The following is a 24,178-nucleotide window of genomic DNA, read 5'->3' as shown; positions in this document are numbered from 1 at the left end:
AATATAGCATTTAAATAAATGTAAGCATATATATAAAAAACACATTTATTATTTCAATACTGTAACCTCTATCAGTCATTTTAATTTTTTGTTCACAGTTTTTAAGTTGGTTGGTTGGGAAACTTGGTATGTAGAATGATATAACTTAAAAAAAAAATATTTATATAGTTTAATTTTAATGTATAAAACCGGTTTTTGAAAGCTGAATAACGGTATGTTGGCATTAGAAAATTGTATTTTAGTATATTTCTCCAGCTAGATGGTTTATTTGGCTACCTTTGACAAACGGTCATACTGCATGTGAATGAAATTGTATATGGAAAAGGTGAACATGTGAATCATTTATTAAATCGTGATCCAGGAGGCACAGCAAAGGGTTCAACGCCGACGCCCACATAGCCACCATCATCGCCTCCCCCTCCGCCGATTAAAATTAATCTAATCTCGACGAAACGGCGACTGCGCTGCCGCAACTAAATTTTTAACTACCGGCGGGACGACGACGTCTCAATCAGTAAACACTCGCCCGAAGACGCCGCCGGACGTCCCAATCCAGAGATCCCACCCAGCAGTCCGCCGAACAAACACCCAGAATGGTGGCCCCCTCGAAACTCAGCCAGGTGCTGAGCTACCAGAACTTCGTTCATGCCGTCTCTGGAGCCGCGGTGAGTGCTCAAATATTTACCCGGCTAAAGGTCAAGATGGTAAATAGATGCTAATTTGCATTTGGACGTCTCTCTACAGGGTGGCTGCATCGCCATGAGCACTTTCTATCCACTGGACACGGTGCGTTCCCGCCTGCAACGTAAGTTTCCCAATGCGATTTTTGGTCAGTCTGTAACTAATCTTTAATCGAACCAAGATAAGCGGGCCACGCTTAGATAATACATATATGTATATACATGAGTACCTGCAGGCGAGTTCAAACTCCAGCGATTTAAACTTTCTATTGATATGTTAAAGAGCCCCCGTCTAATCAACTCCCCGCGCTAATCCAAATTTAGGTTCTGTTTATAGATGGCACTTGAAACTAGATCCTAGTTTATGGGCCCAGACAAGATTGCATAAATATATATTTTTTTTAGAAAGAGAATTTTTGAAATGTATGCAAAGAGCTTCAAACAACCTATTGATGTTTGTTAAAGGAATTTCTATAGTTTTATTGATTCAATATCTTTTATTTTTTAATTAACTATACTATTACTTACAAGCTACTTTTAAATTACAAGCTACACTTAATTAAGTCAACCATTATTAATTAGTTTAAGGAAATTGTATAGTTAAAGATATAATGTACTTGTATCTTTACATAACAATAATTATATATATTTTAATAATTTACATTTGCAACACTTCTTTTATAGCGAGGGTTCACTTTTTAGAGTTTGCAATTTATTTCTACTAAAAGTATACGCTACAAAAATGCATAAAACTTGCAAATGTCTATAGCTCTTGGACTTTGACTAATAGAACGGAATATACAGTTGACATTGCTTAAAATGAAACTTTATTGTCCCTATGAAAAATTAACACAAAAATTTGATCTTAAAAATTAGTTTAAAAGTATTTAAAAAAAAAATTAAGGTACCCAAAGCCAACTAAAAATTGGATGGATTTTGAAAAGTAATTGAAAATTTGGAGATATTTGTTCCTCCTCCTAGATGTCTAATTTGAGTAAATAGTAAACACTAATAAAATTTAATGTTGTTTTGCATGACGATTGCACTTTAAGTCAAATTCAATATTCTGTTATATATTAGTCAATATTCACTGTACATGTATGTCTGAAACGCATCAAAACAAAAATTAGATAATTATCATAATAGGGTTCAAGGTTGGGTTGATAAGACTGATTCCGGAATATGCGTGACAAATTAAATTAGCGCTTTAACAGAAAGCACCTGAATATAAAATAATTGTATTTTATTTGCAGTGGAGGAGACTGGTGAGGTGCGGAGTACCAAGCAGGTGATCAAGGAGATTGTCCTGGGCGAGGGATTCCAGTCTTTGTACCGGGGACTTGGCCCTGTTCTCCAGAGCCTGTGCATTTCGAACTTTGTCTACTTCTACACATTCCACGCCCTCAAGGCGGTGGCTTCGGGTGGATCCCCCACGCAGCACAGTGCCCTCAAGGATCTGTTCCTGGGCAGCATAGCGGGCATTATCAATGTGCTGACCACCACACCCTTCTGGGTGGTTAACACCCGGTTGCGTATGCGCAATGTGGCTGGCACATCCGACGAGGTGAACAAGCACTACAAGAACTTGCTGGAGGGTCTCAAGTATGTGGCCCAGAAGGAGGGCATCGCTGGCCTGTGGTCCGGCACGATTCCCTCGCTGATGCTGGTCTCCAATCCCGCCCTGCAGTTCATGATGTACGAGATGCTCAAGCGGAACATAATGCGCTTCACCGGCGGCGAGATGGGCAGCCTGAGTTTCTTCTTCATCGGTGCCATTGCCAAGGCCTTCGCCACAGTGCTGACCTATCCGCTGCAGTTGGTCCAGACCAAGCAGCGCCATCGCAGCAAGGAGTCGGACTCGAAGCCCTCCACTTCGGCGGGATCTCAGCCGCGAACGGAGAGCACGCTGGAGTTGATGGTCAGCATACTGCAGCACCAGGGCATCCGTGGACTGTTCCGCGGCTTGGAGGCCAAGATCCTGCAGACCGTGCTCACCGCCGCCCTGATGTTCATGGCCTACGAGAAGATAGCCAGCACCGTGGTCATGCTGCTCAAGCGCAACTGAAAACCGAGGCTCTAGTCTACACCTAGTCTTACTCAACTAACCCATAGGCTAAGCTATAACACAAAAACACACACAATCTGACTTAGGATATGGCCAGCAGAACAGACTCTACTCCAAAGTTTAGCCGCTAAGCGTCAATGGATTAAAGAAATGATTTAAATTGTTAACGAAAGAGAATAATAACTGGAGCGTTTTTATTCATTAAGTCTGCACAGCAGAGTGTTAAGCTATAACTAGTTGTGGTCCTCTAGCCATTGCCTCCTTTGGGCTGGGGGTCATCTCTTAAGGTTTCTTAGTTTCCTGATTGGTTTGTTCTAAAGACTACTTGGTCTGGGATGCCATCTTGTCCTCTTCATCGGATTGGGACTTTCCATCTTCCTTGGCTAACTCCTCCTTCGCTTCCTCAGACTTGGCATCCCCTGCAGCCTCAGCCAAAGACTTGTCCGACTTGGAATCTCCCTCGCCGCTGGATTTCTTCTCGCTGGGATTGGCCAGCTCCGCCAGATTGAACTTCTTGCACTCCAGATAGTTGTCAATCACACTGAGCAGGCACCAGCCCCTCATCACCTCCACTATGATTGATTTCTTGGCCTCCTTGAGGCTCACCGTGTTGCCCACATTCTTGGAGTTGACCAGTTCGGCCAACTGGGTGATGATCTGATCGCGTTTAATCTGCTGATTGTAGCGATGGTTGAAGATGATGCCATAGCTGGTGGGCTCCTTGAGGAAGTGCTTGTCGAAGAGCACGCCGGCTGCAGAGATGATGTCGGGCATATTGGCACGGCACACGGTTTCGATGGGCACCAGGCGTAGGACGAATCGGGACATGGACTTGCCGGTGGTGGCTATGTCGTTGACGATGTGCTTCCCCAGAGCCACGGGATCCTCCAGATGGGTGCGAATGAAGACGCAATTGGTGGTGTTGGTGTCCACATTCTGGAAGCGCACATTGCGCTGGACTAGTTTCTCGCGCAATTTGGCAGTTGCTGCCTCCAGATCGTCATCATCGTCGCTGATGGTGGCTCCCGCTGGCTTTCCAGCATCCTCCCCTGCTTCCCCACCGGCTGCTCCCTCCTCATCCTTCTTTTTCCTTTCCGGCTCATTCTCCGGGTTGGCGGGGCCGTAAAGCAAGTCTGCATAGTGGTTCAACAGATTGTAGCATTCGCGAACGCATGCCTTCTCATTGATGTTGCACGTGGCAAAGAATCCGCGCTGGCCAGGCTGGAGCACCTGCCTCTTGGTGTGGAAGTACTTCTTCTTGTTGTTCTTGAAGTTGGGATTTTTAACCATTTTCGATTTTTTAGCAGAAGGTTCCATAAAATTGAACTATTTATTACCGGCTTCCAAAATAAGACAGTCTGTATACGCAGACCTCAAATAATACCTCAACTTTTGAGCAATGCACTAAAATTGCCAGTACATAACGGATAAAATATGGTAACTCCAAATTTAAAAGAAATATTGAAATTTTTAGAAAATATGTATGTTTTACTTTTTATGGTTTCACAAGTATTAGACTTTAACTAAATATATAAACAACGACAAAGTCGGTTAAATAAGATATAAATACTAATTATGAGTGTTAAGTGTTTGTAATTAATGTTACTTCACCATATTTTTCCAAAAACTAATTTGTTCTCTAATGGTTTTTTGAGCTTCATAACTTATTTCTTGGACTTATATATCAAAAATCGACACTCTAAGACTTCCATACGAATTTTAATATTTAACCATCTTTAACCCATACCCAAAATGATAGTCGGCTAGTTTTCATTTAATTTTAGTTACTTTTATTATGCCGACAATTCTCACATACATTTGCCGTAGTCTGTCACTTAAATTCAATTACTCTCATTCCATTTGATGTCGTAAACATATTAGCGTTAATACGTACATATGTGCCTGTTTTCGGTTCGAATTTAAAATTAGATAAATTTAAGAATTTTGGAATTATTTATTTTCTGCGTTCGCACTAAGATTAGTTCATCGTTCATCATTCGCTCACTCACATCGATTGCAATAAACATAAGAAGAACAGAATTCATCAGTTGTATCAGTGGTTTGTTTTTGCACACTTAAATGCTAAAGCATGGTAGCATATTATATGCGAAATGAAAGTACAAAATACAGATGGAAAAGGCTGCTGAATAGCTAACTAAAGACCTATCTCGCTCCGCCTGGACTTCATCCGCAGACTTATGTTTCAAGTTTTTGATTTTTGTGGTTTACCAATATACAGCGGTATATCATATTAAAATATAAATAAATGTATTGCAAAGTGGCGTCGGACATAACAAATGCAGCGCCGCCCGGCTTTGCTCTGACTTAAGCCTTAAATGTTGTGAACTTAAACGTCTAGAGGTTCCTTCCTAAAACATAACTAATCGATGCACTGTCCGCATGAATTCGCTTCTCGTAAACATAGTGTGTGTGTGAAAATGTACAAGGCAAAGAGCAATACAAAATTATTATATCAAATTAAAATTACGAATTATGCATAGAGTGTGTGTGTGTGTGTGTAAAGTAAAATGTACAATTGTTGCTATTTATATAAAACAAGCTAGCGCGTTCTTTGCTTCCGCAATTGCCTATGCCGCATGTCGTGCAGGATTGCCATAACTTTTGCCCACATATCCTTGAGTTCCGGGTGTGTGTGTTTGAGTGTCTATATATGATCGATGTCCTTTCTTTCTTGATCTTTGCATATTTACCAAAGTTTTAGTGCTTAATTTTTGTTAAGGAAATCGCACTCTGCCGCTTTTCCAATTGGTCAGCGGGAAAAGCGGCAGGTGCTGCTAAGGCTCCAAAGCCGAGAACCGAGCAAAAGTGGGTGTTATCAACACATTTGCCAAATGAATTGCATTTGGAAACGTGTTCACAAGATCACTTTTAATGTCCAACGGCAATGCTTTCAGTTTCTTAGTTTTCTTTTCATGCTCTCACGTATTCAAGTGCCATATAAATCTTGTTCCATATATGTATATAAATAGGTGTTATCATGATTGATTGTTGTGGTGAAGAGGGAAACGTTGCGTTGCGTTGCGTTGCGGTGCTTACAATTAGGTGAGGTCTGCTCGTAGGTGCATATGACTATAGTATTTACTATATAGTATGATATAGCTTGCACTACCATAAGATCAATGACGTTTTGTTTAAAATCAGTAAGTAAATATACAAAGCATACGAAGAAGAAATGAATCGAACTTAGCTTAGGTCAAAATGTACAGTGTTGTTGTGTGATAGTGATAGTTAGGTGTCTGATTTTCTCTCTGTGTATGTGTGTGTTATGGCTGTCCAATAGAACGCAAAGTTATGACAAAAGTACACAAAGTCAATCATACGATCATACGCAAGAGTTGCTGAGTAGGTAACATTTAAAACCGCTCGGCTGATTGCCCGCCCCGAAAATGAACTTAAACTTGAACCCTAAGCGTAGAGCGTGCACTCGATGTAACTCGTGGGCACGAAGCCCTCGTCCCAGCCATTGGAGTTGTTCGCCCGCCGCACTCGCGTCCATCCATCGCCCTGGTCGATCTCGATCACTTGCAGCTCCTCGCCCTCGTTCATGGGTATGCTGCCCTCGCTAGAGGCTATAAAATAGATTATAGGGATTATAATTATAGTGATAGTTATTTCATAAGTTCATTGTAATACACTTACCTTCGAAAGGATAGAGGGCTTTACATGTGCCCAGCGGATTAAGGGTCTCCACTTCCGTTTCATAGTAGGTATCCTCGCCAATCGCATTCTCGTTGGCACTGCCCTGTCCCGATCCTGGCAGGGATGTGTGCGATGTGCCCAGGCCGCTCTCGGGACTTGCCGAACTGCTGGATTTCACCATGGAAAAGGCAAAATGAAACGAAATATTTGAAGAAGTTGCAATTTTCACATTATTAAGTGTCATCATGTAGGGTGTAAGTAAAATAAAGAATTAAATTGTAGCTACAAATTAAAAGTTAAAGCTAATTTGTTTAATAAATTTTGTATCTTTGGCATATTGTGGACTTTCTGGGCTGTTATTTCTTTATAGATTTTGTGAATGAGTGAAGACGAACCAACACCAAAGAAAATGCCACACACCATATAAAGTAGTGCAGTGATAGTATGATCGAATTAAATAATACAGATTAGATATGCGATGCCAAAACATAATGCTACGATAATGTATGTACGAGTAGTGTATGTGGGTGAGAGATATATTCATATATATATATAAACATTGAACGTAGACTTATGAGTGTACCCGTTATTGTTATTATTATGCCCATTTTGTATTTGCGCCACATTATCCTCAGAATCTGACCTGCTTAAGCTGCCAGCATCATCGGGCTGGTCATCGCCATCGTCATGATGGTCATCGGCACTGCCATTGGAATGTCTAAAAACGAATACTTCAACATTAGGGGATCTTCTTTAAGGAATAGTAAGACTGCAAACTCACCTAGAGGTTCGGTGACCGTTTTGCAATTGATTTCGATTCGCCTGCGGACTACTGGTGGCCACCGGCACTTGGCTGGCCTTCTCCAGGAAGCCCTGATACTTCTTCAGATCCACCTTCAGCTTCTCCAGCTTGTGCTCCGACTCGTTCAGTTGTCCCTCGACGGTCATGGGATTGCCCAGCGAAGAGTTCGCCTCATAGACGATCTTCATCTTCATCAGGCCATCCCGGGCATTTGTTTCCTGGGCGATCTTCTGCTGCAGCTCGGCGATCTTCGCCTGCAGCTTCTTTCTCCGCTGGTTCGGTGGCAGATCGCTAAAGTCCTCCTTTTGACCATCGGCAGTCAGGGAATTCTGTGGCAATTACAATTACGATTAGTTGGTGTTCCAAACAAATATCCTAAATGATTTCTTAAGAGGCAAATGCAATGGAATACATTACAAATCAGGACTAAAAAGGACAAGACATCCACAAGACACAACAAGTTGCTCGCAGTGATTCAAATCAGTACAAACAACAGAAGAGTCACAAAGAAACATAAACAAACAAAACAATAAATGCAAATATTTTGATAATCCAATGACCCGCTTTCAACATCAATCAAATTAAACCAACAGGCTATTAAAAGGTACCATAAAAAAGTATTAAAGAAATGGAACGAATGGCTTTCAATCATGCAAAGGGATTTTCCAAAGCTCAAATGGCACATAAAAAAAAAAAATACAAGTTTACAACTAAAAGTAATAATGTGTGAGTGTGCTGCTGTGGCTTTCAGCTAGTTAGCTAAAATTTTACTGGTTAATTTAAATGTTTGAGGATAATTGGTGGTGTTATTTTTAGAACTTGACCATGTTAAATCAAGCCAAGAATATGCCGATCTTTTTGCGTTCAGGCGTTTAAAGTGAAAGTGGCTCAGACTATTAATTATTATTAATGAAATGCTAGTGATGTTTAGATTTGCATTTAGCTGATTGTGATTAGTAGATAGCGAGATAGTGGTGTTATTAAGATTAATCGTAAGGGACTAGTTAAGGCTAGGCTTAGTTAAGTTTAGAGTTAGTTATTTAGTTAGTTGGGAGAGAGCTGAAAGATTTATCATACCTTCATGGTGATACAGGCTTCAATTATCTGCCGTTGCTATTGGCAGCGAATTGATTTAGTAATTTATTTTGTAGGTTTGCATTTTTTTTTTTGGAAATTGTATCACATGTTTGTCAGTGGTTTTTGTGTTGTGTTCGTGTGATTATAAGCATTTTAATCATTTCAAAATCGAATGGCAGCAACAAATATGTGTACAAAAATAGAAATCAAGAGTTAATCAATTAATATTTGTGAATTATAGAAAAAGCTTGGATTTGGGATAAGTTTGCAGTTGGTGAAGGTTAACTCAAAGCACAAAAGTATTAGTAAATGAGACACAAAACATGGCAATTCATAAGCAATCCGAGGGGGTGAGGCGATGTATGTATATATGGAAACGCCGATCAATTATGCATGGAGAGGACACGAATCGAGGACTTTGGACACTTGGTACTTACGGAAAGAGGCAGAACCATGTCCAAGTGAAATAAAGATATGGTAATCGAGATTCGATCAAATTAATATATAGAAATAGAACGGAAAAGAGAGAAGACTGGATGAGTAAACCATAAGGAGAGACACGAACCGAAACCAAGACCTACGACTTATGTGGTATTATTTAGAACATCGAACTTAACAACTAATCAAGAAGCGTCTCAACGGAAAAGAGGCTCTGGTGCATACACAGTGGAACGGACAAGTGAGGAAGTTAACTGAAAACTCTCAAAAGTAGGGTCATCCCCGCGGAATCGGCCACGAACTTGCTCACCTTGTTGCTGCCGAAGATGTTGAAGATGCCCACACGTTTCTTCAGCTTGTTGGCACTCATCGTGCCCCGCATGGTCAGGTGGTTCGATGTCGAGTTGCTGTAGTGCGAATCCTGCACGGAATCCGGATCGCACTTGGAGAGGTCCTCGAAAGGTATGTCTCTTGGTGGCGTGAAACCAGATTGGTATCTGCAAAAGCAACTCAGGTGAGTTAATAGCTCATGGCTCATAAAATTTGCATATAACAAAAGCCAACCTTTCTATGACTTTGAAGGTATCCTCCTTCTCGTTGATGGACTCGCCGGCCTTCACAATGCCCTCCATGCAGCGGGCAATGATGGGCGCCACCGAGGACTCCACATCCGCTGCACCCACAATGAACTCCCGGAATCCCCGGGTGCGCTTCTCGTCCAGCTCCTGCAGACGATTGAGCACAGCCGGCAGCAACATGCTGAAGTGCTGTTGCTGCAGATTGTTCGTCTTTTGCAGCTGATTGGCGTACTCGTTCTTCGCATCGTCCGACTGCTGGATCTTCGAAGTCATCACGTTCTTGTAGCGCTCCACCTCGGCCCGGCTGAGATTGAGGTCCATGTCCGCCCGCTTGTAGCTGTCCACCGCCTTCTCCGAGTCGCGGTACGCCTTCTCGTAGTTCCGCTTGGCCCGGTCCAGCGAGGAGAGCTGTGTGGTGAGGTTTTGCTGCAGGGAGGCACCATCGCTAAGGCATTTCTGTGGGCATTCATATTTATTTATTAGTTATAGTTAAGCTTACTTTAATCATTATCACCCACCTTGCGTTCTTCGCGCAGTGTCTTGGACAGGAGCGTCACTCCCGCGATGATCTGCAGCTGCAGGGATTCGGACACCACCTCGCGCTGACCCGCCAGATCGCCCACCTCCTTGAGCACATTGCGGAACGCCTGCATCGATGTGAATCTGCAATGTAATGGGAGCATGTGAATCAGTTCGACCTACGCCAATTTGCGCCTGAGAAGCAGTAAGAGTTTTAATGCACAGAGAAAAATAAAAGCCTGGTCACTGGTTTTCAACAATAATGCAGAGCTTTAATAGGCACTAACTTTTACAATCCATTTAAGAAAGTATTTTTATGAGCCTTTAATTTAACGTTTTTTTTTAATAGCCATTACTTCTTTTAAATTTTACTAATTGTTAATTTTTTTTTTTTTTAATTTGCAATAAAATTCTTTTAAATAAATTTTATACAAAAATGTTCAAAATCAAACTTATTAAAATAGTCAAGCTAAAATATAATGTATATTCTGATTATAAAAACGTAGTAAATCAAAGAACTTATACTAATTTAAATAATAAATTTCAAGATTTGCTTTTATTTTTATCCATTGATGATTTAAGCTTTTTTAAATAATTTGAGTTTAATATTTTAGATATTTAAATTATAAATCATATAAAAGGATATTTTTCCAATATTTTGCACATTAAATATTAAAATATTTACTATGTGTTGTATTTAAATTATAATATAATATTTAATTTAGTTATGCAATTTTAAATTTCAAATTCAATATCCAGCTATTTGTTTTTACAATTTAAATATGCAATGTGAATGTAGAACTCTATAGCCAGCTTTTTATTTTTGCAATTTAAATATGCAATGTATGACTTTGAATTCAAAAATCATATATTTGTTTTTACGAGTCCATGTACAGTGTACATTTTAATATTTATTACATTGTGATGACCATATTAATACAATTTTTTTCTCTGTGCAGACCTATAGCTTTTGCTGGTGAACTCAAGCCCGTAGCCGAGGGCTAGATTTATAGAGCTCTCGGATTGACAGAGTTGGACACGCGCTGTGGAACGCCCACGCGGATCCGGACTCCCTGCGTCCGTCCGTCCGTTGGTCCGTCCGTCTATCACCGCCGTCTGTCAGAATGGCCACTTTATATGGCCGGAGGAACGAGGAGGGCATAAATTTATGGATTTTACAACTGAATATGGCAAAGCGCTTGGCATTTCATTACCAAGTCTTCCACTTGGCTTTCGTCATGGCTGTAGCTTCATTGTCATGTTACACACATGCCACATTCAAACAGTCAAATCCACGGATCTATTTGCGGGTCATGATGTCAGTCAGTTGGGCCAGATTTGCATGGCGTGTAATTAAAAACTGAGATTCCCAGACCACACACACACTAAACTACTTGAGTCTCAGTCCAGCTCCAGCTCCAGATCCACCTCCAAGTGGATTTTTTTTTTTTAGCGCAATTTGAATGGCACACAGCACGCACAATTAGAGCGAGAGTCATATGAGATTATCCCAGCCCAATCCACTTAGCACATTGCCGACAAATATGGCAAACAAAGTGCAACAAATTACGGATAATTTTCCAAAACATTTAACAAACGAAAAAGGCAAAAGGTAAATTGTATATTGTTTTCGCTTTTGCTCGCGTTTTTTGGTTAATGCTTACTCATAGTCTTCCTCCTCCTTCTTTTTGGGCTGGTAGTTTTTCACTAGGCGCCTGCAAGAGAAACAAAAAAGAAAAACGAAAGGTAAAATCAAAATCATGGCATTAGTGAAACTTTGTTTATGCATAGAAAGAAATAATAATAATAATAATAGTGGCAGCAGCAGCAGCAGCAGAAGCAGCATTTGCATTTACACGAGACTTTTCATTTTGCGATTGCCAAGGCGGAGCACGCGAAAGATTTCACTGCGCCGCGCATTTTAATACAGTTTTTCCTTATAGTTTTCATGTGGCGGCTTTGTGGTCTAGTTGCTACTGCTACTGGGTCTCATCCCGACTCCAGCTCAGAGTACAAATACACTTGGAAAACCAAAAAGAAATTGATATTTTAGAGATCGGTATTACAAATTTTACGAATCAATTAGAATAGCTTCAGAAGAATATTTTAAAATAAAACGCATTAAATATTCATTCTAGTTGGCATTAAAAATGTAATTAATGTTGATTGTAGTTGACATTAAAAATTTTTAAAATCAATTAACTACAATAACTACTGAAGAATATTTGAAAAAATGTATTTTAAGTTTTAACAGCCTTAGATAAATTTCAAAATGAGATCACTTAAAATGTCAGTTTGAAAGTGTACCTAAAAAAAATTTTTATCTTAAACTCAGAAAATATTTTATTTGAATTTTCTAGATGGCATTGTTAAGGTATTGTTATAAAATTTAATGTTTTCGTGCCAGTTTTGGAAATTCCCCATTTAAGAAAATTCACATTAAAAAAGCATAAAAGAGCTGTATATCGTGGACACCTAGACAACTAGATTTAAGTATGAGTGTAAAACTGCACCTATGTTATGTTAGACGCGTAATGATAAAGTCATTAAAACAAGTCAAGACGGTAGCTCCCAGCCATATCAGGGGCCACAGTTCAGTCCCACCATCCGGATGGATAGCTGGCTAGTTGCCTAGCAGAAGAAACTGAATCTGCGGCTAAAGCTGAAGCTGAAGATGAAGCTGAAGTCGAAGTCGAAGCGGAGTCATCAAGCAAAGCTCCGACTCATTGTGGGAACTTGGCGGCAGTGGGAAACCAGCGATGCCCCCTCTTGAAATAAACACCTTGGCGGCGGAAGAGGGGCAGGCAACATAATCTTCGCTTAAATTAAACAATTATGACGGACTGACAGCCAGCGACGACCCACGCTGCCATGTTGGGCAATCGTCTGGGTAACCGAAGCCGAAGCCTAATCCCATTAGGTCCCCCACATGTCCAGTTTTTTTTTTCTGGGGAAAGGGGAGCTGTGGAGTGGAACCAGCAGTCGCGTGTCAATTGCGTGGGGCAGGTCGTGGCTTACTCGGGTGTCACTCAATTTAGTGCAATTTACAGGGGTGCAGCTTGCAGCTCACCAAATTCCCCGGGATCCATAAACCTATCAGCCGTAATTGAAATGCGCCACAAGTACAAAAGTATAAATGCACACAATTAACTATTTACGATTATTGTTTATGGCGCGTTGTTCTGTGGCCGTCGAAGGTTGCAGAAAACAAAATGTGCAAACAAAGACTTGAATTAAATACGTTTTAAGCCTACACGATTTTTGGTTTTATATTTTTTTTCTGTTTTAGCCTGGAAAGGAGCCTGCTGGACAGCTGGGCAATCACTTCCACAAGTGGACGACCTTGTGCTTATTTCTTGGTAGCTGCTATTTTTTTCTGTGGTTTTTGTTTTGATGGTTTTACATTAGCGAGAACATTATTCGGCTGCCAAAAGCGAAAAGACATGCCACAAATGGGTGAGGCCAGATGCAACTCGTAAAAAAAAAGTGCTTAATACAAAATATTTATATTTAATTGGCTATTTGTTAAGGCCAAATTTGGTGGCGCTTTGCAATACCTTACAAGAATGTGAAAACTAGCAAGCAAAAATGTCTGAAATTAATATAAAATACACAAGGCAATTTTAGAGATTAAACTCAATTACTGTCATATTTTATTAACAATTTTAAAAAAACCTCATCCATTGTTTTTACTAGTCATGGCATTTGTAAATGAGTACCTTATACACATTTGAAATTAATCTTAAATTATTATAATCCTCTTTAAAGTAGACAGCCACAAAAAGAAAACTTTATATGTTAAGGCCAGTCAAAGTTTTTCAAAATTCCTAAAAAATAATTCATAAATATTATTCAAATTAAATTGATGTATCGAAGTCTACCTTACACTTTTTTTCTATTTCTTTGGAATAGTAAATCATTTTTTAATTGAATATTTATTGGCTGCCAGCTTAACCCGTAATTTATATTCGACACTTGGTTGATTTTGCGAACTCACCTTAGTTTGCCGGCATATTCCGTTTCTATGGCCACTCGATCGCGTAAGAAGTTGGCATACTTGTCCAGAGCATCGATGCCTCTGTTTGTGTGTATCGCCAGATTCTCGTTTTGATCCTGAAAGCATAGAAAATGTACATATGGAATCTATTAGAAAAATCCGAATAAATAACACTTAATGCCTTTTTGACATTGAGCCAAGGCAAATGCGTAAATCGCGATAAAAAAAGAAAAAAAGAACGAGGACAGAGCAAAAATAATACGAAATTAATCTAATTTTTTAATTAGCTCGATATACGAATGATACTGCGTAGCAAATGGAATTCACTTATACTCAAGCACTGGATATGGATCTATCTTATACAATATACAATGGCACAATGGATTGATTCATACAGCTTTCAAATCTTCAAAACTGCACCATTAACTCATTAGCCTTAAATAGGAGGGAACTGAATTTTAAACGCTACTAGTTGACAATTTAGTGTGATTAATTTATGGCATGGGTATTTGCAGAGATATGTATCATTAGTAGCTAACCGCTGACACAAATATGGGCAGTCACTTCCTCCTCGTCGAGCGTTATGACATAATATCCACCTATCTCTGGGGCTATTTTCTTTTTTTTTTTCTTATTTTCATTGGCTGCCTTTGTGGGCAATTTGCAACACTTTTCAATATACTGTTTGTCAATAGCGACCTAACAACAATCAAAACAAACTGCGCTCCACTTTTGATTTTATTTTCGCACGCTGGCAAAAAATAAAAAACAAACCAACAACCAGCCTAGGCACTTCAAAAGACGCTGCCGTTTTGGCCGACTTAGCTGCCAATCACGCCCCCAAACGCAATCATCGGTGGCAAGCAGATTTGAATTTTAAGTAAAGTCAGCTGAACAAATCTCTAAAAAGCGCTTAAATGGCACACAGACAAGACGCGTAGCCAATTTGCATTTGAAGTTCAGGCAGAGAGTCATGAAATTAACATCAATTACATAATGAAACCCAGTTCCGATCATGGCCCAAACAAACCATTCCGAAGCGTTGGTAAATTGTCGAAAATTTACGCTGTCTGTGTTTTTTTTTTTTTGGTGTCTTCTTCGCGGTCTTGCCAAATTTTGTAATTTTGTCTCAATGTGATTATAATAATTTCAGTTGTTAACAGTGAAACTTGGCAACGTTTTGGCGTTCGATTTTCTTTCATTTGCTCATTTATAAACGTGCCCGCCATTAATTAAAACAATTGTCAATTACGGCTGCTTTCAATACACCATTATCGAGTGCGTTTGTAGAATTTGTTTGATTTGGGCTGTATTTATTGGCTTTTATTTCACGTTGTCGCGCCTTGCGTCACAGAGAAACTTTCACCCGCTTCAAGGTGTGGCACATCTTGGCACAGCACACTCAATGAAAAGCGTTTTTCGCGTGGAAAAATGGGAAAAGTGTCAGCCGACAAGGCACAAATGTCATGCGAGGAGCTGCAGTAATTGAGTTGCAACCACTGCCGTTGGCGTTGGCCACACGATGTGGGTGGAAGCCACCAGGACTCAACACGACTCGACTCGAGCTTTAAACTGGGCCTATAAAATACGGCCATCTGTCACTTGTGCCCCTGGGAAGTGGCCTGTTTATATAATCGAATATGCCTGACAAGCACAGAGAAAAATATTTTAATCAATGGTAAGTTGATTTCTCAAGATAAAAACATTTTAATATCAAAATGTTTTTTATAGATTTTCTATATGAAAAATATCTTAGCCATTAATTACTTCTCAAGATAACTGATACCATAATTAAAAATTGTTTTAAAAAAATTATTACAATTAAGTTTAGATCACGTATTTACTTGCTTAGAAATAAATAAATAATTAATTGTTCAGAAATCTATTACATTAAAAAGTACTGTTCTTTCTCCACAGTCAAAATCATATTTTTTTGGGTGTAAAGATTTATTGTAAAAATTTACCAAGATTATTATTACTCCAGAAATCCTAAATTATAGCTACTTCTTTTGCCTAGTTTATAATTTAAGAAAAAATTAAACAAAACTTTTGAGAAACCAAATTTAAGATCATATATTTTTGGTGTAGAAATTTCCCCGCAGTGCCTTTCCATCAACTAGACTACTTCGCTCTACTGAAAATCAAATCAAATTAATTTACTTTTCACAGTTACAGTGCGGTGGTGCGCTTGCGCAATATTCCCGCCCCCCGCCGGCGGGAAATTGTTTTTCCAATTGATCTGCTTCGACTGCTCCACCTATATACATATACATATGTATCTATCTAGCCACGGGTGTATGCGTGCCAGTTTTTCCAACTTGTCTTATTAAATGGAATGGCAAATTGCCTGCCGTTTGCTAAGGCAGGAAAGTTGCCATTAGTGCCGTTGATTTATATGAATGTTTAATGATAGAGCAGCTCAGTCAAATGCAATGATTGAGATAAGTTTATGCTGTCGCCAAGATTATGAGGTGAGAAAGGAATGTCTGGGTGTCTGGGATCTGAGCGTTCGATCGATCGATCGATCATCGATCATCGATTGATTAGAGGTAGGAATGTGGGAAGAAGCACTTATGTTGGCTGATATTTTTCAGTGAATTTCTATGGATGCCGAGAGGCCGAACATGATCGCTGCCGCTCATCCAACGGGTCGCTCTGACATTGATAGACGACTCTCGAGGTCGACGATTTGCCAATCGGATCGCATTGTTGACCTTGACCGGATCGCGATGCCAAGATCGCGGAGACAGTCGCAGTCTGCGCATATAAGGAGTGGAATGAAATGGAATCAAGGGTCTTTCAAATTGGCACCGAGGTGGAGCACACATGTGTTTTGGTGCCAGCTGCCAGCTGCCACACATATCTCTCTTTCTCGCCCCGCGGGTTAATGACATCCAATCGCATCCCAAGACATTGGCATTTAAATAATATTTATTTATTTAACCACCCAAAAGCCGGAAGATTAATGTCGCCGCATCCAAAACAAACCAAACAACAAAAAAAAAAGATGGCTAGCTAACAAGCCAAGCTGGCCAATAAATCATGGCGAAAGTTTTACATGGGGGCATCATCGAATGTCACAGAGTTTATTAGCAGAAGGCCTCAATCCAGAGACGCACCAATCCCGATTCCCAGCTGCCACTTGATGACTTTCACTTGACACAAGTTGGTTCATCACCGTCATCATCTCGGGGCTCGTCAAAAACAATCAACAAAGTGTAGCAATCAGAATGGGCGAGCGAAGGGTATAACTCTTACAATGTCCAACCCCAGCAAAACAATGACAATAAAAAGCAATAAAGAAATTAACAAATTGCTGGCAACGGCCAGAGACCGGGAAATAAACAAAAAACATTGAAAAGTGTTAAATTCGATTGAAGATTGTCATCGATTGTTTGGACTGTTTTTTTTTTTTTTTTCTTTTTTTTCCTTCTTTTCTCAAAGGGTAAGTGTGAGCAATCAATGTCGAGTCGAGTGTGTGGAATGTGCGTTGGGGCATTCGATATAAGGGCATTCCATTAACCAGGCCCCACTGACACCGCTCAGTGGGTCAAGATTGAAGGCTGATCCGACTGATTAAACGCATTTTGTCGCTTTTTATTTTTATTTGTTCGCCACATTGCATTGTTCTGTGTTCTTATGTGTTCCATCAATTTAATCGTGGTTTCGATTCGTTCCGATTCGTGTTTCAGGGCTCGTGACATTCGATCAAAAAGGAAAGGCGGGAAAAAGTGGAACGGGGACGAGCTTCGTTGTAGTAAATAATGATGATAATCGAGAAAAGTATTATTTTATTTATTATATTGTTTGGTGGTGCAAGAATTATGATGGTATTCTTTAAATATTTACAATATTTTTAATTTATAACTGCAATAAAATTTTGTCAACATATTAATCAATTTAATTGGGTGTGGAAGTTGTAATAAAGAATAATAAAATCAACAACTTATACTGTTGGTAGTGAGAGGATTTATAGTTTTTAACTTCTAAAAATAATTCTTAAACTGTAAAGAACTATTGTATTTGGTTTAATTTATAAAAAAAAAACGGTTATAGCCTTATAGCAACTTGTTCAATAATAATAATAACAATATAATAACAAATCAAAGAATTTTTAGTAACCCCACAGTTTAAGAATTCTCATCACAACCAAGCAATCAGTTTGTTTTCCTGAGGCTGCCATATTATCTCATAGGAAGTACTTACTATATTTTTAACCGCCAAACCAGTTAACTGTAGAACTGTTGCTGATAGCTACAATTCGGTGAGTAATTTATGATTGTTGCATTAGATAATGACAATACCCTACAGCGTTCACCCCTCGCCGATCTAGTTAAGCCATGGTAACCGCTATAATCAGGGAGCAGAAACCAGACGGTTGCACAAGAGTTGGTAACACAACGGTAAAGGGAAATCTGCATGGCCTATAGACCCCGAGCGCCCTGTCAATTGCCTTTATGTAACTACCAATGACTGCCAAATGCAACTGCAACGATCATTGCAACTACAACTGCAACTGCAACACACAAGAGGGTGTCAATTGAAGCAGAAAGCGTTGACGGCGTCTGTCTGGCATTTGACTATCTCGCTCTTAAACTACTATATATATATATATATATATATACGTATCTTAACCGATCGGTTAATACCTGGTGGTACAATATGGTTCCTGTTTGCATTACAATTGCAGGAGTGCACTCGACCAGAAACGTTGGCTTCCTTTTGCCTCGGTTTTGGCTTTTGTTTTGCTTTGCTTTGGTTTGGTTTGCCAGCGATTAGGAGAGAGACCCAGTTTGGACGACCGACTAACCGAGCTGGCAATGCCAACGGCTAAAACTAAATAAAACTGGGTAACAGGTGCACCACCACGGTGGGTTGGGGCTTTTGGCTTTGGGTTGCGCTAGCAACGATTTTGTTACCACCGCCGGTTTGTTTTGTTTTTTAGCTGCGGTTTTGGAAGCCATAGGCAGCGGCTCAAGCAGAATAGGGTGGCTTAAACAACGAATCTAACCAAAGTTAGTTGCTGCACTACACTTGGCAACAGAATTGGCTGGAAAGGCTGATTGTAAAGGAACATAAAATAAATGAATTAGGCAAGGATTATTCATTAACACTTTGTGTGTCTTAAACGCTCTTGATGTGAATTTGTACTAAATTCTTCTTTCTATCTTTACAAAAATGTCAATTAAATCTTATATTATATTATCTAACATATTATTTTATTTGAATCATATCACTCTATATAACGTTTTTCTTAAATGACTATATTTTTCAATGCGCATCTAATTTTCATGGAATAAACTATCAATCTTGCAATTCATTAAGATTATGTTTTGTTTATGCAATTAGCTATTTATGTTAAACAGAGCAGAAGAGATTATAAAGTAAACCAACTTCAGATTAACGCATTTAAATGAAATACATTTTCAGAAGTTATTAATGTATTTTCTGGCAGTGCATGAATGATGAATTCTTGGAGAAGAACACAACCGAACGAACAACGGATTCAGCTCATGGGCAGCCCGCTCAATGGAAGTTCCGCAGCACGCGTTTTTATCTGCAACGGACGTGGCACGCAAACAACAGCAACAGCAGCAGCAACTGAAGCAGCAGCAACTGAAGCAGCAGCAACAGCAACATGTACAACAGCAACATATTCATGGCAGCTGATAAGCAGGGGAAGTAATAATATACACAAACATATAGGGACAAGTTGGAGGGGGTATACATCATATCGATAGTGAAGTTGACCGCCCGGCATGACGATGAATTGTTTTTGCTGTTGCCGCTGCACCCAGTCGACATTTAGTGGATGACTATGACTATGACTGTGACTGTGATGTTCGATGATGAGTGTTCCCTTGGCCGACGCAAATTGACATTGCCCTCAGTGAGTGCAACATGCAACCGATGGCGGTATGTCTACATGTCTATATGTCCAATGGCTTCCGCCACGCCCCTTCTTGCCGCCTACTCGGTGATGTTTTTTCAGTTTAGCATGACAACGTTTGGGCGGCGCCTTTGTTTGTCGTGACGCCTAATGAAAATGTTGTTTATGTGAAAGCTTTACAGCCACTTTTTTTTTTTTTATCAGTTTTTTCATTAAGCCAGGTCAGTGCGATGACCCCGCCAAATCAGTCGGCTTTTTACTAATAAAAAGTTTAAGACCATAAATTAAAGTCAAAGCGTGTGAACTATTTTTAAGTTGATTTTAAAAATACAAAATATCAGACTTTTTGCTTTGAGTGTCTTATCTTAAATCGGTTATTAGGTGGTCTACTAAAAAAATACCCACATGAATAACAACTTCAAGAGCAATTTAGCAGCGGTTTTCCGCAGAAATTTCCCTAACAATTGCCAAAGACAATGAGTGGGAGAAAAACGAAACTAAAGAAGCAACTCCTGACCCGTTTTCCTGCCATTTTCCATTTCCATTTCTATTTATAAGCGGCTTGGCTTTCCTTCTTCTTCTTTTTTTCTGCTCATTTTCAGTTAATTTGCTGTAACGATTTTCCGCCTCAATGCTGCTGCTCCGTGGAAAACTCTGCTCCCATTTCCCGCCCACTCCACACTGGATCTTTATTTACATGTCGTTTGCCACTTCCTCTTTATCACCCACACTCTCCACACACTCGCCGCAAATTGTTGTTGACAGTGGGAACCCAAAATTAGCACATTAACCCATTGGTGCAGTTGCCGTTTGTGCCGCTCGCTATTGATTAAATAACTCTTCTAAGTTTTTGTTTTTCCCGCACTTTTCGCACACATAAATCGATATTTAGGTCACGTCGGTCAAACATCAAAGACAAGCTATCCAATTAGATCACAGTACAGTGCTTACAAAAATAAAACCATTACATTCATAAATAACACAAAATAAGAGAACTTAGAATCGCATAAGTGGCTAACAAATTGGCGCAACTTGATAATTACACATGTAAATATGCAATCATGCATGCAGAAATGAATAAATGAATAAATCAAGCGACGCCTTTTCACAGTTAAAAATGTGGAAATTCAACAGAGGCGGGAGAAAAACGAGAAAAAAAACCGAAAACCTAGTGCAACATGATCTTGGCCAGAAGCATCCGCTCGAGCGGATAATGCTCACGGCTACAAAACAGGAAGCATAAAACATTGGCTAGAATGAAAAACATATGTCTCTGCTTTCTGGCTATCTCGCGTGTGAACCGTTAGGCACCGCAAAGTTGTAATCATAAAAATAGTTGAGCCACATCGCGTTCAGTTGAACTTTAACTTTCAACGTGGCCAACAGAATCACAGAAGCAAAAGAGTAGCCGCCAGCCAGCCAGCCAGCCAGCAGAAGCCGTTGGCCGTTGGTCAAGTGCTGGAGCCCCAGACTCCCGAGATCATTAGAGATGGCCAGCCCCAAACGGTGGATGTAAATGAAAATGAATAATATGTGGCCTCCGGGCCAAGACTGCTGATGAATAGTTCTTTGGCCAAGCACTGATTGTCTAAGAGATCAAAGGTTTTCTCCTGCAATCCACCTCTTTTAATATTTTACGAGAAGTGGTGGAAAACAGACATCCTATAATTGTATTTTTCTTAAAAATAAATTATAATCTATCTACAACTCGATGTGAAAAGTCTTTAATATTTTAAGAGGAAGAGGTGGACAGCAGCTATCCTATCCTATTTTATTTTAAAATAAATTATCGTATGTTTTCTATTAAAAAACTCAATTTTACCGTCTTTAATAACGTCGTTAAACATTTATCTTTTCGTATTTTAGGGATAAGAGGTGGCTAACAGTATTTTTCTTTGAAATATATTATCATATAGCTTTTACCAAAATGCCTAATTTAAGTGGCAATATGCCTCTTTAAAACTTTATTGCATTTAAAATATGTGAAAAAACATTAATTTATTCTCAAAACACAATTTTGTATATTATTTTAATGAAGTTTTGTTAGGTTTTGTTTTATTAGGCAATCACTATCACATTTTTGTTCACATGTCTAATTATAGCTAGCATAAATTGAGTTTTCCAGCTGCAAATTTCGTGTCTTTTTCACTTAGCATATTTAACTTCAGCCCTACTTTATAAGCAAGTATCACTTTTCATTTTAGATTTATAATAAGCTCCTCGATTGCATCTTTCTAAGTATAAAGTACTCTACTTTTCCACAGTGCATTACCAACTTGTTTGGCGCAATCACGATCAGCTCTATCTACCGCAAGCAGTCGAAGCTCAATTGCATTTCGGTTATGCAAAGAATCAAATCACATTTAAGCGGCGACATTTAATTGCAAACTGGTTGTCCAGTTAACCACCTGCGGGGCATTCTTGTTGCTGGTTTCGAACCCCACCAGGCACACACACACACACACTAGCTCACCCAAAATTCCACTTGGCTATCCCTGTGATCCAAAATAGTTGCAACTCCGGATTCGCTGAGGCTGCGGGCAGCATTCAAATAGCCGAGCAGGCAGTTCATGTTGAGAGCCACAAACGAACTAATTGACCAACTGTTCAGCCAGTAAAGTGGTCTCCAATGGCCAGAAGAAAAGTGGTAGAAAAAAGCAAAAGATGGGGAGGAGGAAAACAGTTCAAGATAAGCCAAGAATTTCAAAACATGTGCCATCCGCGAAGAGGTAGTGCTAGTGCTCCCAGATACAGATATACTTCTCATTTATCCATCACTATTATTATTGTTATTATTATTATACTGATTTATATTTCGCTGATTGCCAGCTGTCCAAGTAACCTCGAAACGTGCCAAAACCGCAGAAATAGTGTATGCGGAGCAAAGACACCAAACAGTTGACAATTGGTGCTCGTTAGGTGAACTGCCAACAAACAAGAGGGAAGTTGGTCAGACTTAAGCAGTTTAGCTTACAAGTCAAACTATAAGTACGGCAAACACTTCCGGGCAGATTCCGCCTTATATACAGCACATATATGGAGTGGATCTCTGGCTGAGAAGCGCCATTCAAGTTAATTTGCTCCAATTATGAAAATGCTCATGTGCTCATTAAACTTAATTGAGAACTGGGAAAAGGAGAAGGCGAAAAAGAGAAGACGATGTCCCCTCTTTGTAAATAAAAAATTAAAAACAAAAGCTTAGGCCAGCTAAAAAATAAAAACAGCCTTCAGTGAGTGAGTGAGTGAGTGAATGAAATGATTGAATGTGACGTTCGTGGCAAACGGATCAACGGATTTTCTTTTTCCTGCCATCATCTCATCTTCCATAAAAATACTACGTTTTTTTTTCGAAAGAGGTAAGTAAAAGTCAACATGAATCAAAGCACAAAACACCATCTTAGCCCAAACAAGCGGCTTAGGAAATAAGTTGAGAAAATCATCAAGTACACTGGAAGGTAGCAAGATCATTGAATACATTTGGCTGCCAAAACTGACACACAGATCTTTTCTCTAGTAAACGAAAAATAATAATAAAACTACTATTAATGTTTTCTTTATCTATCAAAACATCTTAAAATTTAACCCAAATACCTAGCAAACACAAATTCCAATCAACGAGACTATAAAATTGTACATTATAATGATTGATAATCTATTCGTTTTAGGCAAGATTAATGGGGTAAAACTAGGTTGAGAATACCCCATGATAAAGATCAATAAGCGATAAAGCTTAGTTTGGTAATGAATATAAAGGAAGCTATCTATTATAGAGAATCTATTTTTTTCTGTGTACTTCACATTCCATTTTGATGGGAAGCTAAAGTCTGCCGTCTGGCGCTTTTTATTTACTTTATGTGACTTAACCATTTTTCAGCAACATTTTGCGTAAATCTTGCAAGTAAATTGCCACGAAAGTTTAATCTTTTTTCCATTTTTTTTTCTTCTAAGCTAATGTCGCTGCGGATGCTGCTAAAAATAGAGGCGGGGGGTAGAGCGCGGTGGAGTGCCGAAGATGGAACATAGAAGCGGTTGTAAGCGGCGCAGAGCTGAAAGCAAAAAGAGCTATAAATTTGCAGCCACATTCTTTGGGACCGGGCCAAAGCCACCGAACAGGTTGAACTACTTTGGCCAATACAGAAATCAACAAGCTAGCAGAACCATGGCCAATAATTCCGAGGCTCAGCTGCAACTGCAAGACCGGACATTCGATGGACTTAAAAGAGCTGGCTTGCTGGCTTGCTGGTGACTTCGGCATCGCCCAGAACCACGGATTGGATAAAGCTGCCCCGCTCTATAAATAGAGCCCTGGTCGGGCCTTATCAGCCTCGGTCCGCGTGGCCAGAGTTTCGCTTTTCAAGTCTGTTAAGAGTCTGTTTTTTTTATGTGTCTCCACTCGCTCCCGAGTGGCCATAAAAATTTGTTGCATTTCCGTTGCTTGTACAAGCAAATATGCAGCAACTCTCTTGCAGCGC

At 39.6% G+C, this 24,178-nt stretch overlaps 3 protein-coding genes across 12 annotated transcripts in view; 1 reads left to right on the top strand and 2 right to left on the bottom strand.

Annotated features, from left to right (window-relative positions):
- Positions 1-281: 281 nt before the first annotated feature.
- LOC128259442 (peroxisomal membrane protein PMP34) lies at positions 282-2,928 on the top strand. Its single transcript, XM_052991817.1, has 3 exons — positions 282-665; positions 745-805; positions 1,934-2,928. Exons 1-3 carry the CDS (start codon positions 594-596, stop codon positions 2,743-2,745), a joined length of 945 nt encoding a protein of 314 aa, XP_052847777.1. The 5' UTR covers positions 282-593; the 3' UTR covers positions 2,746-2,928.
- On the bottom strand, positions 2,900-4,130 carry LOC128259439 (THUMP domain-containing protein 1 homolog). The gene has a single exon (XM_052991807.1). The coding sequence runs from the start codon at positions 4,060-4,062 to the stop codon at positions 3,067-3,069; it is 996 nt and encodes a 331-aa protein (XP_052847767.1). The 5' UTR covers positions 4,063-4,130; the 3' UTR covers positions 2,900-3,066.
- Positions 4,131-4,679: 549 nt separating this feature from the next.
- LOC128259435 (formin-binding protein 1-like) overlaps positions 4,680-24,178 on the bottom strand; it is a 35,202-nt gene continuing 15,703 nt past the window's right edge. Inside the window, exons 3-12 of one of the 10 annotated variants that reach the window (XM_052991792.1) lie at positions 13,817-13,932; positions 11,484-11,534; positions 9,819-9,963; positions 9,287-9,756; positions 9,033-9,219; positions 8,285-8,320; positions 7,187-7,536; positions 6,989-7,123; positions 6,406-6,572; positions 4,680-6,335 (exon numbers count right to left, since the gene is read on the bottom strand). In XM_052991792.1, coding sequence (XP_052847752.1) covers positions 6,172-6,335; positions 6,406-6,572; positions 6,989-7,123; positions 7,187-7,536; positions 8,285-8,320; positions 9,033-9,219; positions 9,287-9,756; positions 9,819-9,963; positions 11,484-11,534; positions 13,817-13,932 — 1,821 coding nt within the window. In that variant the 3' untranslated portion in view covers positions 4,680-6,171. The remainder of the gene's footprint in view (positions 6,336-6,405; positions 6,573-6,988; positions 7,124-7,186; positions 7,537-8,284; positions 8,321-9,032; positions 9,220-9,286; positions 9,757-9,818; positions 9,964-11,483; positions 11,535-13,816; positions 13,933-24,178) is intronic. The other 9 variants (XM_052991793.1, XM_052991796.1, XM_052991797.1 and 6 more) reach the window with 9 other exon arrangements.

This window comes from Drosophila gunungcola (genome assembly GCF_025200985.1).
Source record: "Drosophila gunungcola strain Sukarami chromosome 3L unlocalized genomic scaffold, Dgunungcola_SK_2 000005F, whole genome shotgun sequence".
Classification (NCBI taxonomy): Eukaryota; Metazoa; Arthropoda; class Insecta; order Diptera; family Drosophilidae; genus Drosophila; species Drosophila gunungcola.
This window is presented reverse-complemented; position numbering and strand designations above follow the sequence as displayed.